This window comes from Rissa tridactyla, chromosome 1 (genome assembly GCF_028500815.1).
Source record: "Rissa tridactyla isolate bRisTri1 chromosome 1, bRisTri1.patW.cur.20221130, whole genome shotgun sequence".
Taxonomy (NCBI): domain Eukaryota; kingdom Metazoa; phylum Chordata; class Aves; order Charadriiformes; family Laridae; genus Rissa; species Rissa tridactyla.
In genome coordinates, this window is record NC_071466.1 from 22,238,251 (window position 1) to 22,261,704 (window position 23,454).

General features: G+C 39.8%; 1 protein-coding gene across 3 annotated transcripts in view; it reads right to left on the reverse strand.

The window, feature by feature from the left end:
- Window positions 1-23,454, reverse strand: part of CRYL1 (crystallin lambda 1) — a 68,160-nt gene that overhangs the window by 23,172 nt on the left and 21,534 nt on the right. For all 3 annotated transcript variants that reach the window (XM_054213428.1, XM_054213437.1, XM_054213420.1), the window contains 3 exons: window positions 15,348-15,509; window positions 11,080-11,274; window positions 2,022-2,127 (listed from right to left, as the gene is read on the reverse strand). In XM_054213428.1, the coding sequence (XP_054069403.1) occupies window positions 2,022-2,127; window positions 11,080-11,274; window positions 15,348-15,509 (463 nt within the window). The remainder of the gene's footprint in view (window positions 1-2,021; window positions 2,128-11,079; window positions 11,275-15,347; window positions 15,510-23,454) is intronic.

Here is a 23,454-nt window from a genome sequence, read left to right on the forward strand (position 1 = left end):
CTCATGAGCCGAGTTACTGAACAAGCTGACAAGGTGCTTTTGTGTAAGTAACCCAGTCCGCAAGTGTAGTAACAATGTTATTTTAGGGTTATTTTTAATTGAGAATATTATATAATGTTAAAATAACTCTACAAGTATATTTTGGGTTTGTATTTTGCAGGCCCACCACAAGACTACCATTCCAGTTTACCAGCCTCTTGGACTACATTTCGTAATTTTTCTTCCTCTAATCTGGAATACTAAAATTCCTAGTAGAGGTAGGATTAAATCTAGAAGCTGGATAGGGTTCTAGAGCCCTGCCACGAATAAGCGACCTACCAGTTGCATGTGTTACATAAAACTGGTCTGAGATGGGAACTTTCAGAAATGTTTTTGTACCAGTGACCACTTCCTGATAGGAGGAAGAAAGCTAAGCTCAATCATGAAAGAACATCAAATAGCAAAGGGCACTCCAGGAAGAGCATCAAAACCAACCTACATGACTTAAACGATTCCATACATCTCAAGTAAACGTTGTTTTAGAATTAACGAGTCTAAAACACGGATTAAAAAAAAAGGATTCACAAGTATGATTTGATCTCTAAAACAGATTAAAATATTTTTGGTATTAACAAGCATTTTGTTTTGGTTTTATGTTTTAATAGAGGCAGTTTGGCAAGTTACTCTGACAGAAAACCCTGTGCATGGCTGGTTCCTGCAGGTGATGGCATGGCAGCTTAGTGGAGTGGTGGGGACAGGACTGGACAACCCTGGCCTGCAAGACGCCAGGTAGATTGCTGTGCTTAAGGCTAGTACTACATGCATCTGTTCTGTTCTATGTAAAGAATGCTTACGGTTTAGATTGAGTAAGTCTAAAACCGCTAGAGAGGACAGGAAACTGCCAGGTATTAATAGATCAGAAGAGAGAAACCATTAGGAAGGTGCCTCTGTTTAGAGGATGAATGTTGTTTACCTAACAATGCATAAAGCAAACATTTTGTGACATTTAATTTGCTGATATACAACCAAACTGACAAGCTGAAAGACTCTGGTGGAGGATCCACAATTGCACATTCATGTCAAATCGGCCTTAAGAGACATAAGTTTCTGCCAAGTAACTAACCAACCAGTAGACATAAGATAACACTTCTCATTGCACACTGATAGCTTATGATCTTGGTTTCTTATTTCTATTTCATTATTAGGCATTGCAGCACTGCCTAAAAGATCCAGTAATGGAGCAGGGGCTTACCATGTCAGGGATCATACAAAAACAGAATAAAGACAGAGCCTAGAATATAAAGAGCTAAAAAGTTGTATTTAGTTTACCTTCACTTCTTGAAGTTTTCATGTTTTCTTAAATTCAAATCTTTGTAACCCTAATCTGTAATTTTTATTTCATTTTATAAAATTCGCTTTTTATTTAGCTGGGATTCATGTATACTATTCCAAAAGCATCTAAAATCTGTCTCGATTACGCAAGTCAGATGGCGAACTGTTACTTGACTGCTTTGTCAAGTCAACTTTGTACGCACAGTATTTTGTGGACAGAAGCAATTTTACTTCACTCAGGACCTAAGTCAGCTTAAAGCAAACTAGCACCAGTGACATTTACACTTGAGTCTTTGCTGTGAATTCGGGGTCGGGGTAAGCGCTCATCAACAGAAAGTGAGTTTCTGTTGGCATCGGATTATCAGATAAACTTTTTCAATACTTTCTTTTCCTGACACTCAGACAGTCCTGAAATATGGGTACAGCAATGTTTGCAAAGCACTGGGACAAATCGTGGAAAAAATGAAGTACAGAGCTACTGTTGCAATGATTTGTCATCTTTCACCTGATCACCTATAATACGATAGTCAATATCCATTTCTTTCCATCCATCCTCAAGTTTTAGATAAATTTTCCTTTTCTTATCATGACAATAAAGAGAGAGACGAGTCATAGTTGCAGCAATCTTAACCTGGTTTGTTATAAAACATTTCCAGAGTCATGTGCAACGTAAGCCTTCCCTTCATATTCATATCACTTTAACTACCTACCTTCTGCATTAAGATGCATGGTTTCCAGAGGTCCAATAAATGCGTATCGCATTCCCAATCCATCAGACATCACAAGGTCTAGATCAGTAGGAGATATTACTCCTTCCTAAGTAGCAAAAGTAGAACAGGAAGGAAGATTTGTGAATGTTTGGGTTTAATGCAAAATTGCCTGCTTTTTATACATAGTTAAAAAATTAAAGAAGTCATAAAAATTAAGGCTAGAAACAGCAGTCAGCTTGCAAACAGAAACACAACTGTTTGCCAGAAATGTCCATCTATTATGCAAGCCTTCCTATGATTCAGTATAAACACTCATTCACATATCCAATCTTGCAGTACTTCATAATCCAAATACACTTTGACACTTTTTGACAGTATCTTATTTTTAAATTTATAAACTAATACATTTTTATAAATTAATACTTTTTCATACAGTATGTACTCTTTGTACACACTAGTTTGCCCAATACTTATTACTTACAATAATTCATGTACTAAAATGAAACTGAGCCATTCATGTTAACCAATATACTATTTCCTCAGAAACTGAGAATCGAAGGACACAGAGCAAACATGACACTCTTAATAGCACACGACCAAAAGAGTTTATATCAAATCCAAGTATTACACCAGTCCTTTTAAATACAGGAGTTTTGTCTAAATCTTACACCTCCCTTCATATTCTCTTAGTTCTGGATTTTTGGGCAGAGTCACAACTGTCGGAACAGGGGTGCACCAGTGGATACTGCTCCTGAGGCCAAAAAAGCCTGGGACCAAACACGTAGGCAATGCAGCTGCCACTCCCTCCCACAAAATTCACTGAACATTCAGCCTACCCAGCCTCAACCTGCCCAGGTTCTCAAGTTCACTGCCAGCCTCACGTCTCAGAGCTGGCAGGATACAGAGCATGCAAAACGAAGCTCTTCTCCTGTTAAAAAGTTGAGCACTGCTGTTCCACCCACATGGTAGCACTTACAAGAAAGCCAACGCCCCCATCAGGTTAGGGCAAGCACACGAAGGCTTGTACGAAAAAATAAATGTTACAGTTCATTACCTTAAGAGATTTACTTGAGAAGAATAATATTTATTACATGAGGTTGTTTTTCACCTACTAGAATGACAGGAATTAACTAAGACCTGTTCTAACTGCTTCCATCAGATAAAGCTTGGTTTCAAGAACTTGTCTTTATTCCCAGAAACATAAAAACATTTCCTTCTGTTCAAGAAGGTGAAAGACATGCTGAATTGCTTCTAATTTGTCTTCTCACCCTACCTTAAGGTGCCTTCCTGAATCAGTGCACCTCTTTCTCCACAAGCCACTCTGAGCTGCAGAATACAAGTAGGTATACTCATCTGCTTGGCCAAAGACACATCTTTTTCTGTTAAATTTCCATCTCGCAGGTGGATGCTCTTTTGTATCACACAGTGATCAGCTCGAGTTACGGGCATGCAGGACAGCTCTCCTTACCTGTTCTAGACACTGACATTTGAACTAGACATCTAGATTCTTTATAATCATTAGGGAGAAAAAGGAAATCAGCATCTTTCAGGAACAGGTTGCCCAGAGAAGCTGTGGATGCCCCTTCCCTGGAAGTGTTCAAGGCCAGGCTGGATGGGGCTTGGAGCAACCTGGTAAAGTGGAAGGTATCCCTTCCCATGGCAGGGCGGTTGGAACTAGATGATCTTTTAAGATCCCTTCCAACCCAAACCGTTCTATGATCCTAAAGCAGGCATCTAGAATAGGTAAGATGAGTTGTGTCCTAAAAGGGCCTAATTCTCCTCACCAACTGGAAGATGAGCAAGGAGCTTGGATGTCAATGCCTACATTGTAGAAATCCCACCTTAAGTGAGCTGAATCTCACCCACGCTATTCTGCTGTGTTCATCAACTACATCATCTACTGTTACTTTAAAAGAAAGTTATAAGCCAAGGAGCAACATAACTTCTACAGCTGGCTACAGACATGAAGTTTCATCATCTCAGGATTAAATAGAGCCTTTTATAAGACTCAACCTTGAGTCTTGATCTGTTAGTAGGCATTGCTCCTAACAAAAATAAGCCTGGCTGAATCCCTGTTGCAGGTGGCTTTTGAACTCTATCTTAAAAAGGAAACAATAATGTAACTATTGAGATCTACCCACCATATATGGAACATGCAGCTCTGGTAACAATTTAATTAGACATAAAATGGCAGGGATAAGGAAGTATTATTTTCTTCAACATAAAGATAAGGCATAAGCATGGTAAAGTAACTAATCTAGAGTCAGACAGGAAGGTCTGCATAAAGACAGGACTAAACGAAAACCTCAGACAGCATTCAGATTACAGACCAGCATCAGTGTAACTAACACAGGCACCATACGTCCTGTGAAAGTTTTTTCCCCTGACATGGCAACACAACTTCTCTGAATGTCATCAGCAAAGTCAACAAAAGCACTCTTCTGTTGGGAGTGCTTCATCCAAACAATGAGCTGTGCTGGTAAAGCTGTGCTTGATGAGTGATTTTTTTTTCCTGGTTGACATGGATTTGTGGACAAAAGATTAACCACAAGTTCCAGAGAAGCATTTGAACCACAGCAGCAGTTAAAAGCTGTAAACATAGCATTAAAGAGTTAACAGGCTCTTGAAACACTTCAGAATCATTGCAAATTGATTTTCAAATTAAAAAATTGATTTATTTCTTTTGCTACCATAGTCCTCAGCTTTGGTACTGAAATTTGAAAACCAGGTGCCCTCTCAATCATGAGATGAGTTCTTTGCTCTTGGCCTTTTGCCTATAGCTGTAATTTTATGGTTACAGCTGCTAAAAGGCAAAAATTCCTGCTGCCACAGGAAAACATGACAGATCCCTCCATTTGAGGGATATGTTATTCTATACATGTGAGCTCAGTTTCTCCTTGTCACATAGCCCCTCTTAAATAAATGCTTTTTAGTTTTTCTCTTCAGAAATTAAAAACACATAAATAAGAAACAAATTAGACCATCCTCCCCTAGGGAATAACCCTACTCCCACTTATGTTAAGGAGATCATAAGTTGGTGGAATGATTCAGCAGGGTGGGTGCAAGGTCATCAAGGTGTCCTCCACAAGGATGGTTGCTTATGCTAAGAAGTAAACAAGAAAGAGTTCCAACCCAGTTTCATTAAGCCTAGGTGTGAAACAATCTTCCCAGGGGGATTTTTCATCCACTTCATCCTGGGTAACCTTCCTGTAAGTCTTCCCTTCGAGCACTTGTCAGAAGGAAGAGGAAGTGTGTTAGACTTAACCAGAAGCTTTCACAGAATTAAGATCTTAATTTAAAATAAATTCCATCAAAATCCTCAGTGACCCCAATGGCCAGTCAAATGTCAAGATCTAGATGAGCTCAGAATCCTCCAGACTTCTTATGGCACCATTTATATACCACAATCTCATCTTCCTGGGGATTTTAATCTCCTGTGATGCTACAGTATTGTCCTAATGCTCCTTTGGTATTTCATTAGTGCTTCTTGCTATGCAGGGACCCTTTTCTCCTTTCCAAAAACCTGTGGTGGTTCTGCAGTCTCCACCTTTAGGCCCCGAGCCAACCTGCTTGGTTTTAATCAACAGTCTTTACATCTGTGAGTCACACCCACATCACAACTTCTGTCACCGAATTGGTTTGTAATCATATTAAGTGTGACATGGAAAAAAAAAACAATCTCCCTTTTTCTCATATTACCAATTCATCATGTTCTCCTACTCGCTCCAGTCTGTCTATAGAGTTATTTTGGACTCTACTCCAGCCCAGACCACATACTTTCTGTCTCCAAATTTCCCACTTCATCCTCTGTATCTCCTAAATCCGGTATTTTTTTTGATTGCTACTAATATATGCATTCTGTCTCAGCAGCACTTGTTACACCCTTCTCTTCACTATCACTTCAATCAAGTCCCTTCCATCCACGCCCTGATGACATCTTTTTCCAGTCCTGTCATTTTGAGCATATGACTTTTCTCCTAGATCCCTCTACCAGCTCCATCTCTTTGCATTTCATCATGTTTGAGAAACTTGTTGTCCTACACACTTCACACCTCCTCACTTTGCTGGCCTTTATCTTCCTTCTTCCATGGCACCCTCACTCACCTCACCCTGTAAGAAACACTTAGTATCAACACTATTTTTCTCCCTGGCCTTTTAACCTTCCTTTTATGATACCCCTCTTTTATGGGGCACTGTAACTAGATGTTTAACCCTCTACCTTACCTTTGATCTTTTGGAAAGATCCTCTGGATAACTCTATAATACAATTATTAATAATAAGGTATTTGGAATTACAAAAGTCTTGCCAGCATTTAAGGACTGCCAAGCTAGTCACCTGAGAAGGGACAGCTACATAAATTAGGGACTGAAGCCAATGCACCTGATTGCTGTGAAAACAAACTAAAGTGGACACACAGCCAAACCATGACTGTTTATTTTCCAAGATTAACAAAAATGGCAGGACTGCCATTCTTCTTGTCTTTTACAATTACTATAATGTAGAAGACGACCCACTTTTAAAGAAAAAAAATATACATTAAGACAGTATCAAAAGCTTATACACAGAAAAATACAGACTCTTAAGACACTTATAATACAATCCATCACAAAAAATAGTTTTATCAAGTTCTTAAAAGCAGCTGAAACTCCTAAATTAGATCAGGGATGAAAAACTGCCATGTTCTCCTTACTAACTCTGCTGCTGTATTTCATGACCTCCTTGCAAATTCCATGTGATGCTTAGAAAAATATTTCACCAAGATAAGCTTCCACTCAGCAATCCACGGTAAAAGGATAGTCCTAGATATTCAGAGTAAAGTTTGAGACTTGTGATCTAAAGCGTTAGTTAAAGTGTTTGGTTGTTATTTTCTGGATGAAGTCAACCAAAACTTTACCTTCAGAACATGACCAAGTCAAGCTATTTAACCAACACTCTTTTGCAACATAATTCCAAGCTACTATAGAATGTATTGGTACTAGTAAAAGTACAAAAGTAATAGTGTCAGCAGTGCACAGGGTGCTTCCCAGACAACTAAAGGCAGTAAGTCTCTGCTCCAAGGGTTATGAATGGAATCAGATATACCAGTGACCACTGTCAATGGAGACACGAGAAAGTAAATAAACGGTAACAGGGAATAAAAGAAAAAGCTGTTGGAGATATTTTTCCTGTTACTGGCTACAGATTATTCTAATGGTTCCAAACTTTTAACATCAAAATTTAGGGTTGAAAAGACAGGAATAAGGATCTTCAACCTCAGCATCTCACAGTACAATCTTTTACTTGCATCATGATCAGCTTTGCAACACTTCTACCAGAGACCTAAGAATTAAAAACATAAATAAGACACCTACAAGAACGTCAGTCACACACACTCTATGAGGTCCTACAGAAAGTTCTCAGACACACGACCTTAAAGAGACAGACAGGAGTGTTCCCTGTATGTGCTTTTTCATGGACTAAATGTGGAGCATGGGGAGACAGAGATAACGTGATGCAAAATGTTCCTGCCACAAACACCTCCACTGCCCAAGCGCTCAGGACTTGCAAGTGAAAACAATGTTCAAAAAGAAATCTTGCCACACAAAGACTAACTTGGATCCAAAATGAAACACCTCGTTGTAACACTCTTCCCTCAAAGAGGACCCCTTGCTTCAATTCCTTCTTTTAGACTTATAAATGAATCTACAGTCTTTGCTTCTAACTTCTTGTAAAGTTCAAACGTCTACATTCTTAAATCCACGTTCCTAATTATCCACATGGCCAAAGTTCTCAGCACCCAACTGTATGTCTCCAAACGAGTTTTCATTCTGCTACTTTCCTACAAATCGGTATCTTAATCTTCAGGTCTCCAAATCTGTTACTATCTTAACTCTGTACTTCCCGCTCCCACGTTTGGCCCAGTCCTTCATTCACAGCACCCATTTAGTGCCCAGCTTATAAATCTCAGCCCCGTCGTGTATGCTCCTGGGGATACCAGCATCTTTGGCAAAGACAAACTGTATCCCGATACCCAGGTTTCTCATTACTACTTTCATCACTTTGCCCTGAATTATGATGCTCCTCTGCTCCAGCATCCATGCCCACATGCAGTTTGAGCACCATGTGGAGTCTGAGCCTGAACCCAAGCTGCTGGCAGGCCCTTACTTCAGATTTCTGGCTGTGTTATAGTCTCTCCTACTCTTGGACCCACATGGCAGAAGTTGGGTCCAAGCATCACCCAGCAAGCTACCATATTTACCACATTGCTTTCTATACAGCCCCATGTTCGTGCTCTGTATCAGAGCCCTTCTCCCATCGTATCACCCCTGTCCCCACCACAGCTCTGCTAAAGAAAAGAGAGAGACTGGCAGGTCGTCAGCTGCCGAGCTACACTTGGGAACTAAAACTTATCCTGCAAGCTGCTCAGCCATTCGTGATAAAGTTTTCCAGATAAATGTTGTTAGTACAGCTGTACCTGCATGTCTGTCCTACCACCGATGCCTTTTTTAACGGTACATAAATACTTCTACCGGGGAAGTTCCCACTAGTTTCTTGAATGAAATAAGCTCAACTGATGGGAAAAATAACAAAACCAAACAAAAACAACCCCCCAAAAAAAAAACAAAACAGAAGTGATGAGACTGTTTTGGTCCATGCAAGTGTGTTTGAATTCGAACTTTGATAAAAGTATATGTGGACATGTGTAAGATTACTCCCCTGACTTTACTATAAATATTTTTGAGGTGAGATGAGAACTTTTAAGCCTGCATCTCAGCAAAATCCTCAAAAAAACCCAGATAGTTGTTTACATGAAGGGGCTGATTTAAGATCATTTCAAGTTGCTTCAAAACACTTGGAGACTGCTGCTATGTTTCTCTCCTGGTTCATACATAGCATTTATATCTGTAATACCTATGTCTTTGCTATGTGGCAAAGCACTGATACACTGCCGTGCACGTACAACAGTCCTCCAGCAATGACGCAGATTTTTCTCAAGCATTCACCATGTTGAAACTAAAGAAAACTTGTAACAGAAATAGGAGCACTGATGAGTTTTATGACATATAACTGCAAATATACAAAGATACTTGTTCAGACCTTTACAACCACTAATAAAAGCTTGAAATTATATTTTATGGCTCTGTCTCATTGTTCTTTTACAATAGTCAAAAGCAATATACAACTATTAGCAAAATACCACAGTGTTTGTGGTATTCATAAGAATGTCTGTGTTCTGCATCCAAGCTGACTTGGATTGCCTCATCCAATTTACATATCTAACCACAAAAGGATTAATAGGGTGGTCATTTTGGACAAGAATGCTTTATTAATATGTCCCTCCTACTAATTTTTGTAGTTTATCTTCCACTCCCAGTGCTTCTTACAGTAAGGAACATTTGTTAGCAGAAGGAATCAATGCAAGTAAAACTTGATTTTTAGGATCCTCTCAAAGACTGAGAATTGGGGAGGCTGACGTTTTCAACAATAAGGACTGAAAAGTGACTTAACAATCAGAAGCAAGAAGTATTTTTCCCCAGTTTGAAAGTGTAAACACCAAAAGAACGTGACTTGCAATAAAAATGACTAAGCTGGCAACACAACAGTAGAAAGAGAGAGGCTGCCCCAGGCCTGCAGCTCTCACCTATCTGCAGTGATTCTCCTCCCATCAAAGGCAGTGTGTAGCCTGAAGTCACACAGCTGAAACTATACACCTTTGATAGCTCTATTTTGTCCAGGCTTCTGGAATGGAAATACAGCCATCAAAGTTGTTACAATTTAAATGTGTATTTGCCTGAAAAGCAATAAAATTATACAAAAACAGAATAACTTGGAAACTTTGATGATGCACAACAAGAGCAACTTTTATTATCTCTCAGTGCTTCAAGCACTATTTTGTTAGTATTCACATACCACCACACACACATAAAGCGTCCATACAGTTCATAAATCAATACCTCTTTTCCAACAGTATCCCATGAAGTGTTCTTATATGCTCTCTGTAACTGAAGATCAAATACAGAGAGATACTTTCAATGATACGCGCTGCCTCAGGTCCCAGCAGCCCAGTCTTTGAGACTTCGACAGCTGAAGGCTGCTTCTGCATGGTTTTCCTCTAACATGAGTGTGTCTAAATGTTCCCTGAACCCATTCATATGGATTCCTAACGGTACTGCTTTACTTATTATTCACCACCTCCTTTATATTGTCGTATTGTGTTGCTAGTAGAAGCTAATTATAGATAAGCAAAATCAGTTCATCAACTACGTTTAGATACTGTTTTGGAAAACTAGTTGCTTTGTTTATGATATGTTAATATTACCTTAATTTTAAGATCTTTACCTATATTTGTGTGCATGGTTGTTTTCAACAGCTTGAAAAACCAAAACACTCTCCATGACAAAAAAGTAAGCCCTACTCAAGCCCAACTGAATCTCTTCTCAACACAATAGCAATAGACTCATAATTCAGCTCTTCCTGATGAAAGATCAGTCTTTGCAGCAAGGAACAGGTAACTGTGGGAAAAGCTGAAGGGGCACAAATAAATGATTCTCAGCTAGAAGTCTGAATGGGCAGGGGCAGAAGGAGGAGAAATTTGTCTTTAACTACAAGTATCAAGTAACTGTTGAACCTATGAGTACAATTCCTGAAAGACCAAAGAGAAAACCATTTAAAATATTATTTTCATAACCACTGCAGAGTAGGCCAGCAACATTCAGAAAATAATAGGAAATTAGGAGACAACTTAGAAAAAAGAAAAAACCGGTATTTTGATTTCTGTGCTTTTAAGGTTTTTCTTTCGATTGCCCTGAAAATGACAGTATTCTGAAAAGAAAGTGGGATAAAGGGTAGTTGTTATGATCATATCACTGTTTTTCTCAGTCTTTGCTATTTATAACTAACATAACTGCTTACTGTTTTTAATTTACATGTTAGTATATATTTCATGTTCATAAGGGACAATTTAATAAAGAAAACAGAAATTTATAGAAAATTGAAATACACAATCTCGTTTGTCACATCTCCAAAACAGGCAGTCTGTGTGTATAGAAATTGGAAAAAAAATAATAAAATACATACACCCACAAGTCTCCAGGCTTCACTTATCACTGCATACTGGAGCCGATTCAGAACAAAGCCCTCAGTTTCTCTGTTTAGTTTGACAGGAGATTGACCAATCTTCTTCATCAGGGCATATGTTCTCTCTATAGTAGAAGGGTCTGTTTCTGGATGAGGAACAATTTCAACCAACGGCACAAAGTAAGGTGGATTCACCTCAAGAAGAAACACAAAAGAAAAATGTCAACTATCAACAGATTAACAGAACAAGTTAATACGAAGCATCCCTAGAGATTGCTACTACTGTGGATATTTTCCAGTGAACACAGTAAGCCTGATCTTCAGACCCTGAAAGACTTCACCAATCCGATAAAAGCTGGTGTATTAATTCAAATTAAAAAAAAATAATTAATCTTGCGTTAAATCTAACTCTGTTTAACCCCAGCAAAGTTCATGGAGCTACACTAAAGATAACAGCACTCAAACAGTACTAGAAGACTTTATACTGACATGAGTAACCAATGTTTTCTCAATATTCAAGGCTGTTTGTTGTTGTAAGACATATGGCCACCACCTGTCTTTCCAAATGAAGCAAGGCATTTCCTTTCAGATATTCAAGAACTTTATAACAAAATCATTGCTAAACACCAGCTGTAAGATGCAACACTTCATAGATAAGCTGCTACTGGCCCAAGCCTGTAAATATATGCTAAACACAGTAATAGGTATCACATAAAACATACTTTGAAAAAGCTGCAGAACAGGTTACCTTCAAACACCGTACCTACTTTAAAAAAAAATAAGTTACCTCTCCTTGACTCTTCCTAAATGTAATTTCTCTTCAAGTCAAGACCTTTGTGTAATGTATTTTTGAAGTAATAAAGAAGAAATTCTAAGGAACATCCTAGAAACAGCTAAAAGTTCTTCAGGTCATAGTGTTACAGGCAGTAACACTGCCTGCATACTCTTTCCAAAAGCAGCGGTCCTTCAGACGTATTCTTAACCTGTTAAACTCAGCCCCCCGTCCAGTTCCCAGGCAATAGAAGGAGCTAATTTATCAAAAGTTACTACCAGAAATAACACTGACATTTAAAGGATAGTAATTAAGCACTGATTCTTTCACCATCCTCCCTTATAGTCAATCGCTCTTAACTGTGCTCACGTAAATGCAAGTACAGGATTTAGTCGTGTAGCAATGTGCAGGCAGTCTTTCCTCTCTGTATGTTCTTTCTTTTCCATACTTACATGGTTCCTTTTACAGTAAGGTCTGACCAACATAACCCATTGTAGGCTACGTCTGCTCTAACTACTGATGTAACACACTTACTTCATCCCCTTTAAAGTGCCCTGTGTTCCAACATAACCTTTCTCACATCACTCTCTTTGGCAGTGTCGCTACCAATGCTGAGAACAGTGCGATGGACACCATTGCAGGTGTGGTGCCAGGCAATTTAGCAAGACCCAAACCCCCGCAAGCATCAGTAAGTTCTCTGAAGGCTTGTCTAACCCCTAAGTGTATCACAGGTTTCAATCAGGAAGAGGACAAGTTAATTGTTGAGAGAGACTGAGGCTATTATAAATTTATTCCAAGATTAGTGTTGACAGTCATCTTACTGAAATATTCTGTTTCATGAACTTGGCACAGGGAGTATACGGGTGTGTTCATGAGCACACTGAGGAGATGGAGGAAGACAATTTTTTAGGAGTGAGATAATAGATGTTGGTAAAAACTGAAAGTGGTAAAACATGGATTAAATTGGGGGTGGGGGAAGGGTTCTAAAAATGAGAAGGGGAATGCAAAGCCTTTTTTCCGGGAACAGACGAGTTCACCTTACTCACCCTAACAAAATGAAAGCAAGAAAGGATATGACAAAGTAAACACAGAAAAAGAATTAAGATACACAAAAGCTGCCAACACACATCAAATTAATTTTAATGGACTGTTAATAAGATTGAAACAAAAATTAAGACACACACAACTTCCAACAGGAGTAGTGGAGTTAAAAATCTAACAGATATAGGTTAGTAAATTTTTAAGGTGATTTGATTACCCGGTAAGGAACTTCACTCAATGGGAAACAGTTTTCTCTACTTCATTATTTCTAGCTGTGTGACCTAGCAGGTATACACAGCACATGAGAAATGAACCCCTCTGCAGAAAACCTCCACCGACACACTGCATGAAACTGCAGTGAACAGCTGTACCTACACGTATTGCGTGCATTTATATCACACAGCTGTGCTATGGGATTTCTTTTTTTTTTTTCTAATTACTGAACCTATTGCTACGTTAAGCAAAGGGATGAGCTCCTGCCCTTTGGGCATTTCATTTCATTTCTCCCCAACACACTCACCTGTGCCAGAGGATTGACAACTTTAGCTTTTAATTTTTCTGGTATATCAAAACTTTTTGTTTTCACAGTGTCGTCCAGAGCTGCTTGCTTCCTGCAGCCACCACTCCCCACGTCCTACTGTCCCCATGTCCCCCTGCCCATGTTGTGTTCAAGCTGTTTGTAAGGCCATGGTTAAAACAAAATCCACCAGAAGCCAACAAAGCAAGCATGTTTCCTGATATAACAGATGCAGAAAGGCCCCTGGAAGACTACACTGGCTCGCAGCTTCTCCAGTACACTCCCCTTTGAGTGAAGCTGAGATTACCAAGAAAGTAGTCTCGGTTGGATGGCAAAGCCATTTCAGAACAATTAGACATTTTAAGGTACTCCAGTGTATTTGTTTTGGAAAATCCTTACAACAGCAACCTAGAAAATGTTTACGCAGGGACTAGGTACCTTTCCAGATCTGATAAAACCTGGTTTCAGAAGTGGCTCCCATAAAGACTGCAGCTCAGACTAAACAAGTCAACTGGTACAGACCAACTTGGGAAAACAGTAAGAAAGAGTAATGTAAAGACTGACAAACAGTCAGAGAACAGGCAGAAGCCCAGGAATTGCTTAAAAAAATACCATAGCTACAGTTACCTAATACAGAAGTCTAGAAGAGACATTATCTCTTCTCTTGCACTACAGAAAGTTACAACCCTAGAAATAGGAGATAAGGAACTACTGAATTTTAGACTGGAGAAAAGCTAAACCTAGACACGGGTTTGAAGTCTGACTTTTTTTTTTTCTTCTTTAATTAAAAGGAGATGAAAACTAATTATGAAGAAAGAAAGCAATCCTTTTGTTCCTTTTGCTTCCCAATCACCCCAAGGCACAATGGTGGTAGTGGAAGGGCGTCAGAAAAGGACTAACCAAATGCTTTGACAGTGCAGCATTAGGCTACAGGTAGCCGTACAGACATTACAGTAAAGTAGCGCTGTATTTTTTGCGTTCATGCTGCCACTCTTGAGCATGCCCAGGGAACTGACATTTACTCTCTACCTTGAGGGATGCCGTGGACAGACAACATGTCGTTACCACATTGCAGACCTTTCTCCAGATACTGCAAACCTTCACAACAACAGTCCTCTAAACTGATCTGTTAAACACTAGACTAACAACTTCATTAGCTATTGAGTAATGGAAAACAGAAGCAGTAAGAATCCCAGTGATCAAGACAAAATGCTTTTCCATACTGAGGAGAGCTGTGATAAACTGCTGTCTGGCAGCCCCACATAGACCTCTACAGAGGCTCCCAGGTGCCCTTCATCATTTCGAGGTTCTGCTGCCACCCCTAGTCATGCCATTTCTGCATCACTGCCCTGTCCCAGCTGGTCACACAGCATGCAAATTCAGCTCCAAGTACAATTTGTTCCATTTCATCCTCCTGCTTTTCCTCTTGGGGTATACTGCTTCTGCATCCTAACTGAAGAAACCAGGCTCAAAACCTTCCATCTTTTATTGATATTACCTGATAAGCATATGCAGCTCACTATTTGGATCCTTAGTGTTACCCAACAGCAGCTGAAAAAGGATACTAGGAAAGACTAATGATGCCACAAGAAGAAAGTAGGGAATTTTATAGGTTTGTCTTCAAAACAAAGAATTCATACATTTTGAGAGCCAGTAGTTTGAGTAATACACAACAATATGAGCACAACAGCTTACACAGCTTATCTTGAGCCAACAGTATGAAACATGCGTACATCCTCTCAATTTAGTAGATGCTGCTGCTCACAGATTGACCAAACTGAAGCTCTTCTGACAAAGTCAGGCCCCTGCACACTAACGATGGCACACAAGCACTCCAAATAGCCTTCTATATCTTCCAGTCTGCAGAGAAGAGTTTGGGGCAGTTTAGTTGAACACCTGTACTACTACTACAAAAACAAAACATGCCATCATACTTACAGGATGTGACACAATACACTGCTTAACATGCTTAAGGCCAGTGAACAATTTGCTGGGTAAGAGACAAGAGGTCGAGCTGCTCAAGATAACATTGTCACCAACAACAAGATCTAACTGACTGAAAATCTTCTTTTTCAGCTCCAGGTTCTCCGGAGTACATTCCTGGAATAAAAAAAATAATAATATCAGTATTAGAAGTCTTCTAGTTCAATAGTATTTATTCACATATTTCAGACTTCACTGATCCCACCTTGACACCTAGGAACTCGGCACAAACCAACTATTTTAATCAGCCTAGATATACCGGCGAGCCATAAAACAAAAATACCTTCCCACATATAAAGAAATGAAAAGCTCAAAAGTTTCTCTATAGCAGAAGATGGACTACCAAACACCACAGGAGACTTAACAATTTAACACAAACCAAATGATTCCGCTTTGTCTAAAATATAGACTTTTACTCCTGCACAGAGATAACGCAGTATGGAGGAGTAAGACCTGGCCTCCATTTTTTAAATAGGATCTCACATGATAGAAGTCAATATTGTCTCTCAGACAAGATGGAAGTGAATAGGTGTATCTCAAAAGAAGACAAACTTACAATCTCCAGAACTACAGCAGGAGATTCCAAGGTACAGTTCTAGAACCTGCACTGAAACATCTCTCAGTGATCCTCACTCTTAAAGAGCTTAAATATCTCCATTCATGTCAACTCTGAGAAAGACTTCTGAAGTAGAATGCATGCTATAAGCTCAAAAGCTATTGAGCACGTTCAGCTCTGCAGTATTGTGTAAAATTTCACATGTATAAGCCAAGAGCCACAATGTACAGTCACTAGAATTTCAAAATTATCTCCAGGAGTTGCCTGAAGAGCATGCAGAAGTTCACCAGGCTGGGAACAACAAGGACATAAGAGAATAACTACAATAGATCCCACAATCAACAGGAAAGACTTCAGTCTATGGGAAGAAAACAGAGGGGCAAAGCCAGTTTGTTTTCTGGGTTTTTTGGAAGGGTTTAAAAGAAATACAAACAGGATCCCAAACTGACAAAACCTCAGCTTTCCCCTTGAAACACCCAGAAAATACCTGCTCTTTTCCAACTCCAACCTTCTCCCACCTGCCAGTACCTCATGCTGTCCTTCCTGTTATGCTGAACTGCACATGAGGACAGGGGAAAAGGCTGTACATTTAATGTAACCCAAAATTTACACTTAATACCTGCAGCTTCAGACAGACTCTGTGGCAGGAATGTCCAGGGCCAGAGTTTTTAACCGAGTAAATGGGTTAAAAGTAATTTGAAGTCTTAAAAAACAAGTTGCATGGAACAGTACTAGAAGTTCCACGATGCAGAAGAGATAAACGGGGTCATTTAAGAACTCCAGATAGAGCCCAAAGTAATAGATGGCCTTATCAAAACAAAATGATACTCTGCTTATAATTCCAGGATCCCTGCTTGTTGGTTAAGTTTAAATAGTTTCTTTTAGTAAAGCCAAAGATGAAGAGAACTATGCAGATACTGTTCAAGCTAATAAAAGAGTGTCTCTGAATGGGTTTATTGTGAACCTGAAACTCTAAGCCTCCTCTCACATCAGATGATAATCAAAAAGGCACACTCAAATCTGCTGGAAACTCAAACCTGCCATGGTTACGTAAGGTTTCTGAATGGGCTATTTGCTTGAAGTTTCTCGTATAGTGTCACAATTGTATTCAGGTTGTTGGACCACTGCAATAAAGTTTCTGTCCTCATCAAGCATGCAATTATTTTCCCAGAGACACCAATTCCCTGAAGAACAGGGGGAAAATTAAGCTCTAAACAATCCATTAAACAGGAACCTCACTTGCTGTCAGTTATAGAGCCTGGAGAGGTCTGAAGCTATTCTGTTTGCCCTGAGAAAGAGAAGATCAAACAGTGAGCAGATAAGATATGGTTTTAAAGCTACCACAGTCTCTCTCAAAGAATCAGTGCAAGAAGGTTAGCGTACACCTCTACGCATTTTAAGTGACACTGTATACTTCTGTGCCTTTTTTGTAGAGAACAGTAAACAGTACACCTTTATTCCAAGGCCTGAGCACCTGAACAAGGTTGCTACTAATCTGACTTCCAATTTAAACTGTATTAGACGTCTTTTTTAACAGCCTGATCAGAACATGACAGTTGTTAATTTTTAAAACCCACCTGCTGGAAGCGTTGTACTGAATTAAAGGCTTAAAGGTAACAGGCATTACATTATTCAAGCACATGTTCAGAGAACACATAACAGCTACTTGACCAACCTGTGAACTCTTAAAGAGCTACACAAAGACAAACACATACTACACTCTCTTCGCAGCACACAACACTGATCCCCAAACAAGGTGACTGAGGTCTAGTTGCCCCTCATTAAGAAGCTGTGCTCATATGACACAATCCCTTGAATGCCAGTACATGGAAAGCTAGGGATTTTTATCCGTTTAAACCCTGTGGCTCTCTGTTTTTGTACAGGCTTTTCCACCATGCTATCTGCCATCTGTGCTCCCACACACGTCCACGCTCATCTAAGCGCATAACTTCATTTACCTATATTGAAATGCTGGCATCTACCCAGACTCTTCCTATCCATTCTCAGATATGCCAAGGTAGCAACTCACCTGTACCACCTTCTAGGAAACTCCCCAAAACACCACCTTGCAAAATACCTTCTCCTTACACTAGCAATGGGAATTGCTGCCAAGGCCATGGATTTCTTTGCACTGGGAGGTGAAAGAAACAAAGCATGGCCCGGAGTAAGGCACTGCAACACAGTAAATAAGTGGTATTGTCCTATACAAGCAGAGCACTATAAGATGAAAGCCAAAGATTTAAACTGGCATGGAGAAGGTCAAAGATGTGCAGCCATTCAGCAACAAGCAAGCCACCGTCTGTAAAAGCAGCTGGAGATGCTGTCACGGGGAGCAGCATTGAGCCCTCCCAGTAGCAAGTATGGAGTCTGATGGTAGCCACCAAGCACAAGGAATTGCAGAATTAAGAAGTTTGAAAGCCACCGCTGCACAATGACAACTTCCCATGTCCTGACTAGATTCTGGCTGCTGCATATTCAAAACATAATCAAGAAATCATTTCCTCCCTGGCAATCTTAACATGAAGATTTCTGACAATGTAAATTCCTGCAAATGTAAATAGATCAGTCTTGAGCTCTCCTAGACCAGTTCTCTTATACCTCTCTTCATTCCCAGGCTGTACCCTATGCCATGGGATTCTTCCAAGCAGATTTTGGCCTGAGCAGACCAGAGTTGTCTTTCCTGAAATCCAGGGTTGTGATCCCACTTTTTGTCTTGCTTCTCCTCTCAGGATCCTCAGCTCCACTATCCCACGGTCACTGCAGCCAAGGCTTGCCCCCTGACCTTCACATCTCCAACCAGTTCTTGCTTGTTTGTAAGCGTGAGGCCTGGCACAGTATAGCCCCTCTTCTGCTCCTCAACCACTTGTGTCAGGAGGTTACCATGAATGCATTCCAGAATCTTCCTGAACTGTTTGTGCTCTCCTGTGCTGTCCCTCCAGCAGATATCGATGTGGTTGAAGCCCTGCCATGAAGACAATGGCCTGTGAACGTGAGGCTTCTTCCAGTTGTCTGAAGCAGGCCTTTTCTTCCTGATCATATGGTTTGTAGCAGACATCTACCACAATGTCTCCTGTATCGGCGGTCCTGTTAATCCTGACCCATAAGCTCTCAACTGGCTCCTCATTCAAACCGAGACAGAGCTCTGTGATGGTAGCTCACAGCATGTAATCAATACCCTAGGCACCTATTCCTCTCCTACCTTCATCTTGCATCACCTAATCGCCAAAAGCTGTACTTCATTGTCGTGCTGCAGCTGCCACAAGCAGGAGTGCCCTGCAGCCTTGCCCTAACCACAACTGAGGTAGAAAGTTATTTTCAAGAGTTCCGTGACTTCCCTCTTTCCAGTAGATTCAACAGGGCTTCAAGTAGCAGGTAAACTGCTTAGACGCCTTAACCACTTTGACTGCTACAAGGACGCTCTTCATCTTCTGCAGTTAAGTGATGATCTCCAAACATGCCACAAACCCTGGCTCTGTTCCTCTATTTATACACATATAATTGACAGCACTTTAAGTGGTCTCAGTTTTTCAGTGATACAATTTAGCCAACAATTTAAAAGAAGCGCTTCCGTAGAACAGTCCCAGAGTCAAGTGACAGCAATCCTCTCCTCTCATAGAAAGGATACGTAGCAGCAGCTTTCAGAGCGCCGAACTACCTCACAAGCTGGACCCAGACTGCCAGCACTCCTGTGGCAAGAACCACATTATGTCCAGCTTTTTGTGGGAATATAAAAATCTTCACAGAATTAAGAGACAAAGAGCTCCGAATTTCAGAAAAGCAGCTTTTCTAGAAGTTTTGGTGCCTAATCCATTTATACAAATACTTTCATTATCATCTATAGTTATAATCCACTAGAAAAAGAACTTCACAGAAAAGACTTCAGGCATAATTGTCTTATTTTCAATTTACTGAGACACCTTAGAATGTCGTATTTCTAAAGCAAAGCCTGATTAACATCAACCTACATAAAGTAGATACATGTGGATTTTAAACAGCATTCAGGTTACCTGTATAAAGACAGACATTAAAAATACCTGGAAAGGAGACTTGGAAATTTAATTAAATGAAACATAGATTTCAAAGCATTATTACTATAGCTAGCGACTGTACAGTCAAATACAACTATTCCATATTTTTACCACATCTAAATAATAACAACAAAAAGATTGTTGTAAAAACCTAGTTGACTTCAGACAAAAAAAAAAGGTACCTACGCTAAAGTAATCTCTCTGCAAATTAAACCCCGCAGTTTTACAACCAATTCTGTCCCCCCCAACATTACCGGCAAAGCTGAGGTTACTGAAGTTATCAAAACAAGATTGCATCTATTTGCTCCACTTGCGGATGCATTCAGACTGCTGTGTTTCTGTCATTGCCTCCATTTTATAGAATCCATATCAAAGTCGGATTATATTTTAAGCAAAATAGTGTTTAAAATACTATCATTAACATTTCAGTGCTAATTATTATTACTTGTATATAGCCTTTTGTATTGACATGCTAGTTTAGCCTTCTGTAGGCTTTAGGTCTATATTTCTGTTCTGGAAGACTGAAGATGCACCTTTTATTAAGGAAACGGGAGCTTATTTCTTTTGTATTCCATGTCAGACACTCCTGTGCATTCTACTCAGTAAACAAGAGTGACACACATGAACCTGGGGAACTACACCACCTGCATTTAAAAAATGTGACATTTTGAGTGCAGAGTTTGGGAGTTCAGCTAGTGAAACAAGCAGAGAAATAAAATAGTATTTTTAATATCAGATAAATTATTACATCAGAACATCAATGTTGCTTCTGATATCATTAACCATTACGATTTAGCTCAAATAGATAAAGTTTTTCAAGTGTTAAATAGGTTTGGTAATTTAAAAAAATTATAAATTATTACATATTTCAAATGCAAATACCTGACTGCAAGCATTTTGGACTTTTACATCGTACTCCCCCCTAGAATGGCAAGGTAGTTTTAGACGCTTATTCTGAGATACTTTAAAGATGGATAGCATGTGTATATACCAATATACCAGGCAATTAAGACAAGGTGACAAATAAAAATGCATCATTTCAAACTGCAAAGATGGTGGGGGGAGAACATATTTACTTCAGTCTCCTTTTAGAAAGTGTTACTACCCACATCTAAGGGTAAAGGCAGGAACAGCAGCTGGGCAGGAGACCCACACCCTTGCACGCTGCTGTATGGGTTTGGGAGAGCAGGGAAACATGAGACACGTACACACAGCTGTTACTGAAGGAGTCCCCAGGCTACTGCACACCTTTCAGTGCGGCATCAGCACTTTCATCATTTTAAATAGGAAAATTAAAAGGAAAAAAACCCACACACACACAGAAAACCACACACAACCCACAAAAACCCCCAACAGCATAGACGCTTATAATTGACATGATCATGTTAGAGCATGACTAGCACCGGAGCCCCCAGGAGCTAGGGTCACAAGGAGAACAGCTGGCTGGGCACCACAGCAGGGAGGTGACGTTGAGTGGGATTTGACCCTGAAACACTTGGAGGTGATGCAGGAACCCAAACCATATGGGATGGATACACACAAGGGAGCAGAAACTCATCAGGTTGTTTGCCCCTTTTCCCCCTGCAGACATTCATTCCACGTACCCGGGTACACAAGATGGTTTCAAGCACATGTCCAAATACCAGATTGTTAACAAAAAATATGCTTGGCAACAAAAGACTCCTTAGATGTAAAACAACTCTAGTTAGCCCAAAACAAGCCACCTGAACCTTGGCATCCAAGACTTTATTTTCAACATGAATAAGAATTGGTATCCTTTCTTATCCAAGGGTAAGAAAGCAAGATAAGGACAGCAGCAGCTTTAACTGAAAAGCAGACTGGCAACTAGTCAATGACGGGGCCACATTATAATTGACACAATTATAAAAAAAATAAATAGAAAGGTAGGGTCACATATGGTCACACCCTGGGGCTTCCCGTTACAGACTTTCTACAGGGTAGGTATGCACTGAAGTAAAATGCTTAACAGGGGAGGAGAAGGAATCACATCACATGAAGATTTTAAGAACATGTGAACCCATTTTTGACAGACAGTTGTCTAGGTATGATTGATCCTGCCTTGGGGCAGGGGCTGGACTTAAAAGTCCCTTCCAGCCTGATTTTGGATTACTCTGTAGTTGGTAGGGCAGTAGAGATAAAGGTGAATCTTCTGATAAAGCCGGGGTCTTCTCATATGCTGTTCTGCTGTAGAGCAGAGGACTAACGTAAGGGCAGGGGAATCCCCCGTATGAGTTTAACTCTGATTCACAGGGTTTGAACTTGTTCGGATTTCCATTCAAAATGCAGTTATTAAAAAAAGCATTTTACAGCAAATCTGCAAGCGCCTGGCTTTTAGAACAGTTTTAAGTTCATATTCAGAAAAGCTGTAATAGGCTTCAAAGCCATCAACTAAAGGACAGTAGATAAGTTAACTGTAAATGCATCAGTTAAAACACCAGTACTTTCAGGCTAATCTAATTAAAAAAAAATAATTGATTTAGGGCTGTAACTGACTTCAAATCTAAAGAAGTAATAACTTCTTAGTTGTCTTGAATTTATGAGCTCATACCAGTGTGAAATCTGATGCTTCTTAAATCACTACCTCTTGAGAGACATGAAAGACTGTCTACCACATGATACTGCACAAATAAGTAACACTTCAGTGAGGTGAAATCCAGCATTTAGATGGAAACATTTTGTACTTTCCTACAGTTCAGAAACATACCCTATTAAGGAACCGGAGCAATAAAAATATTAAGTTACTGCCATTTTATACTGTTCAGAATAAATGACTGAATTACTAGTGTCTGTTCAACCTTTAGTACAAAATACAACGCAGGATTTGAGGAAGTACTAGTTCTTAGAACTACATTTTCTAAAACCAAAACTTGCAGATTTGGGAGGGGTTTGGGGATTTTGCGGGGTTTTTTTTGTCTGGTTTAGTTTTTGTTTAAAGCACATACAACAAAAGAAGTTTTGCTTTATCTAGTGTCGGTATCCAGATCATGAAGAGATCCATCTTTTTCCATTATGTTCATGTGCCCTACAAAACTTTCAGAAGACAGACAGAAAAGCTGATCCTGCTGCCACAGAAGAGATGAAGATCCTTTTGGTTCCCTTAGTGAAGGGCAGTAAGATTTCAAACAGGTTGATTGACTTCCTCTGCCCTGGGTCCTTTCTCAAAGGACCAGATTTTCTCTGTCTTCTTCTGTTGTGATCCCATCCACTGTGAAAAATAGGAGAAGTGATCTAGGAAAGGCAATGGAAATACAATACAGCCCTAGAAAGAAAACCAGGGAGCACTGAAAGAGAACCTGAATAGCAAGACTGACTGCTGGGCAGGATGATAGTTATGGCAATGATGACCTCCTGTAGCCTGTAATGGTAGACAACACTAGTTGTTACATGCACAGGATAGATGGGGGGGTGACTGTTATAAAGTCTGGAAGGACAAAAGTCCATTCAGCAGCAGCACCGC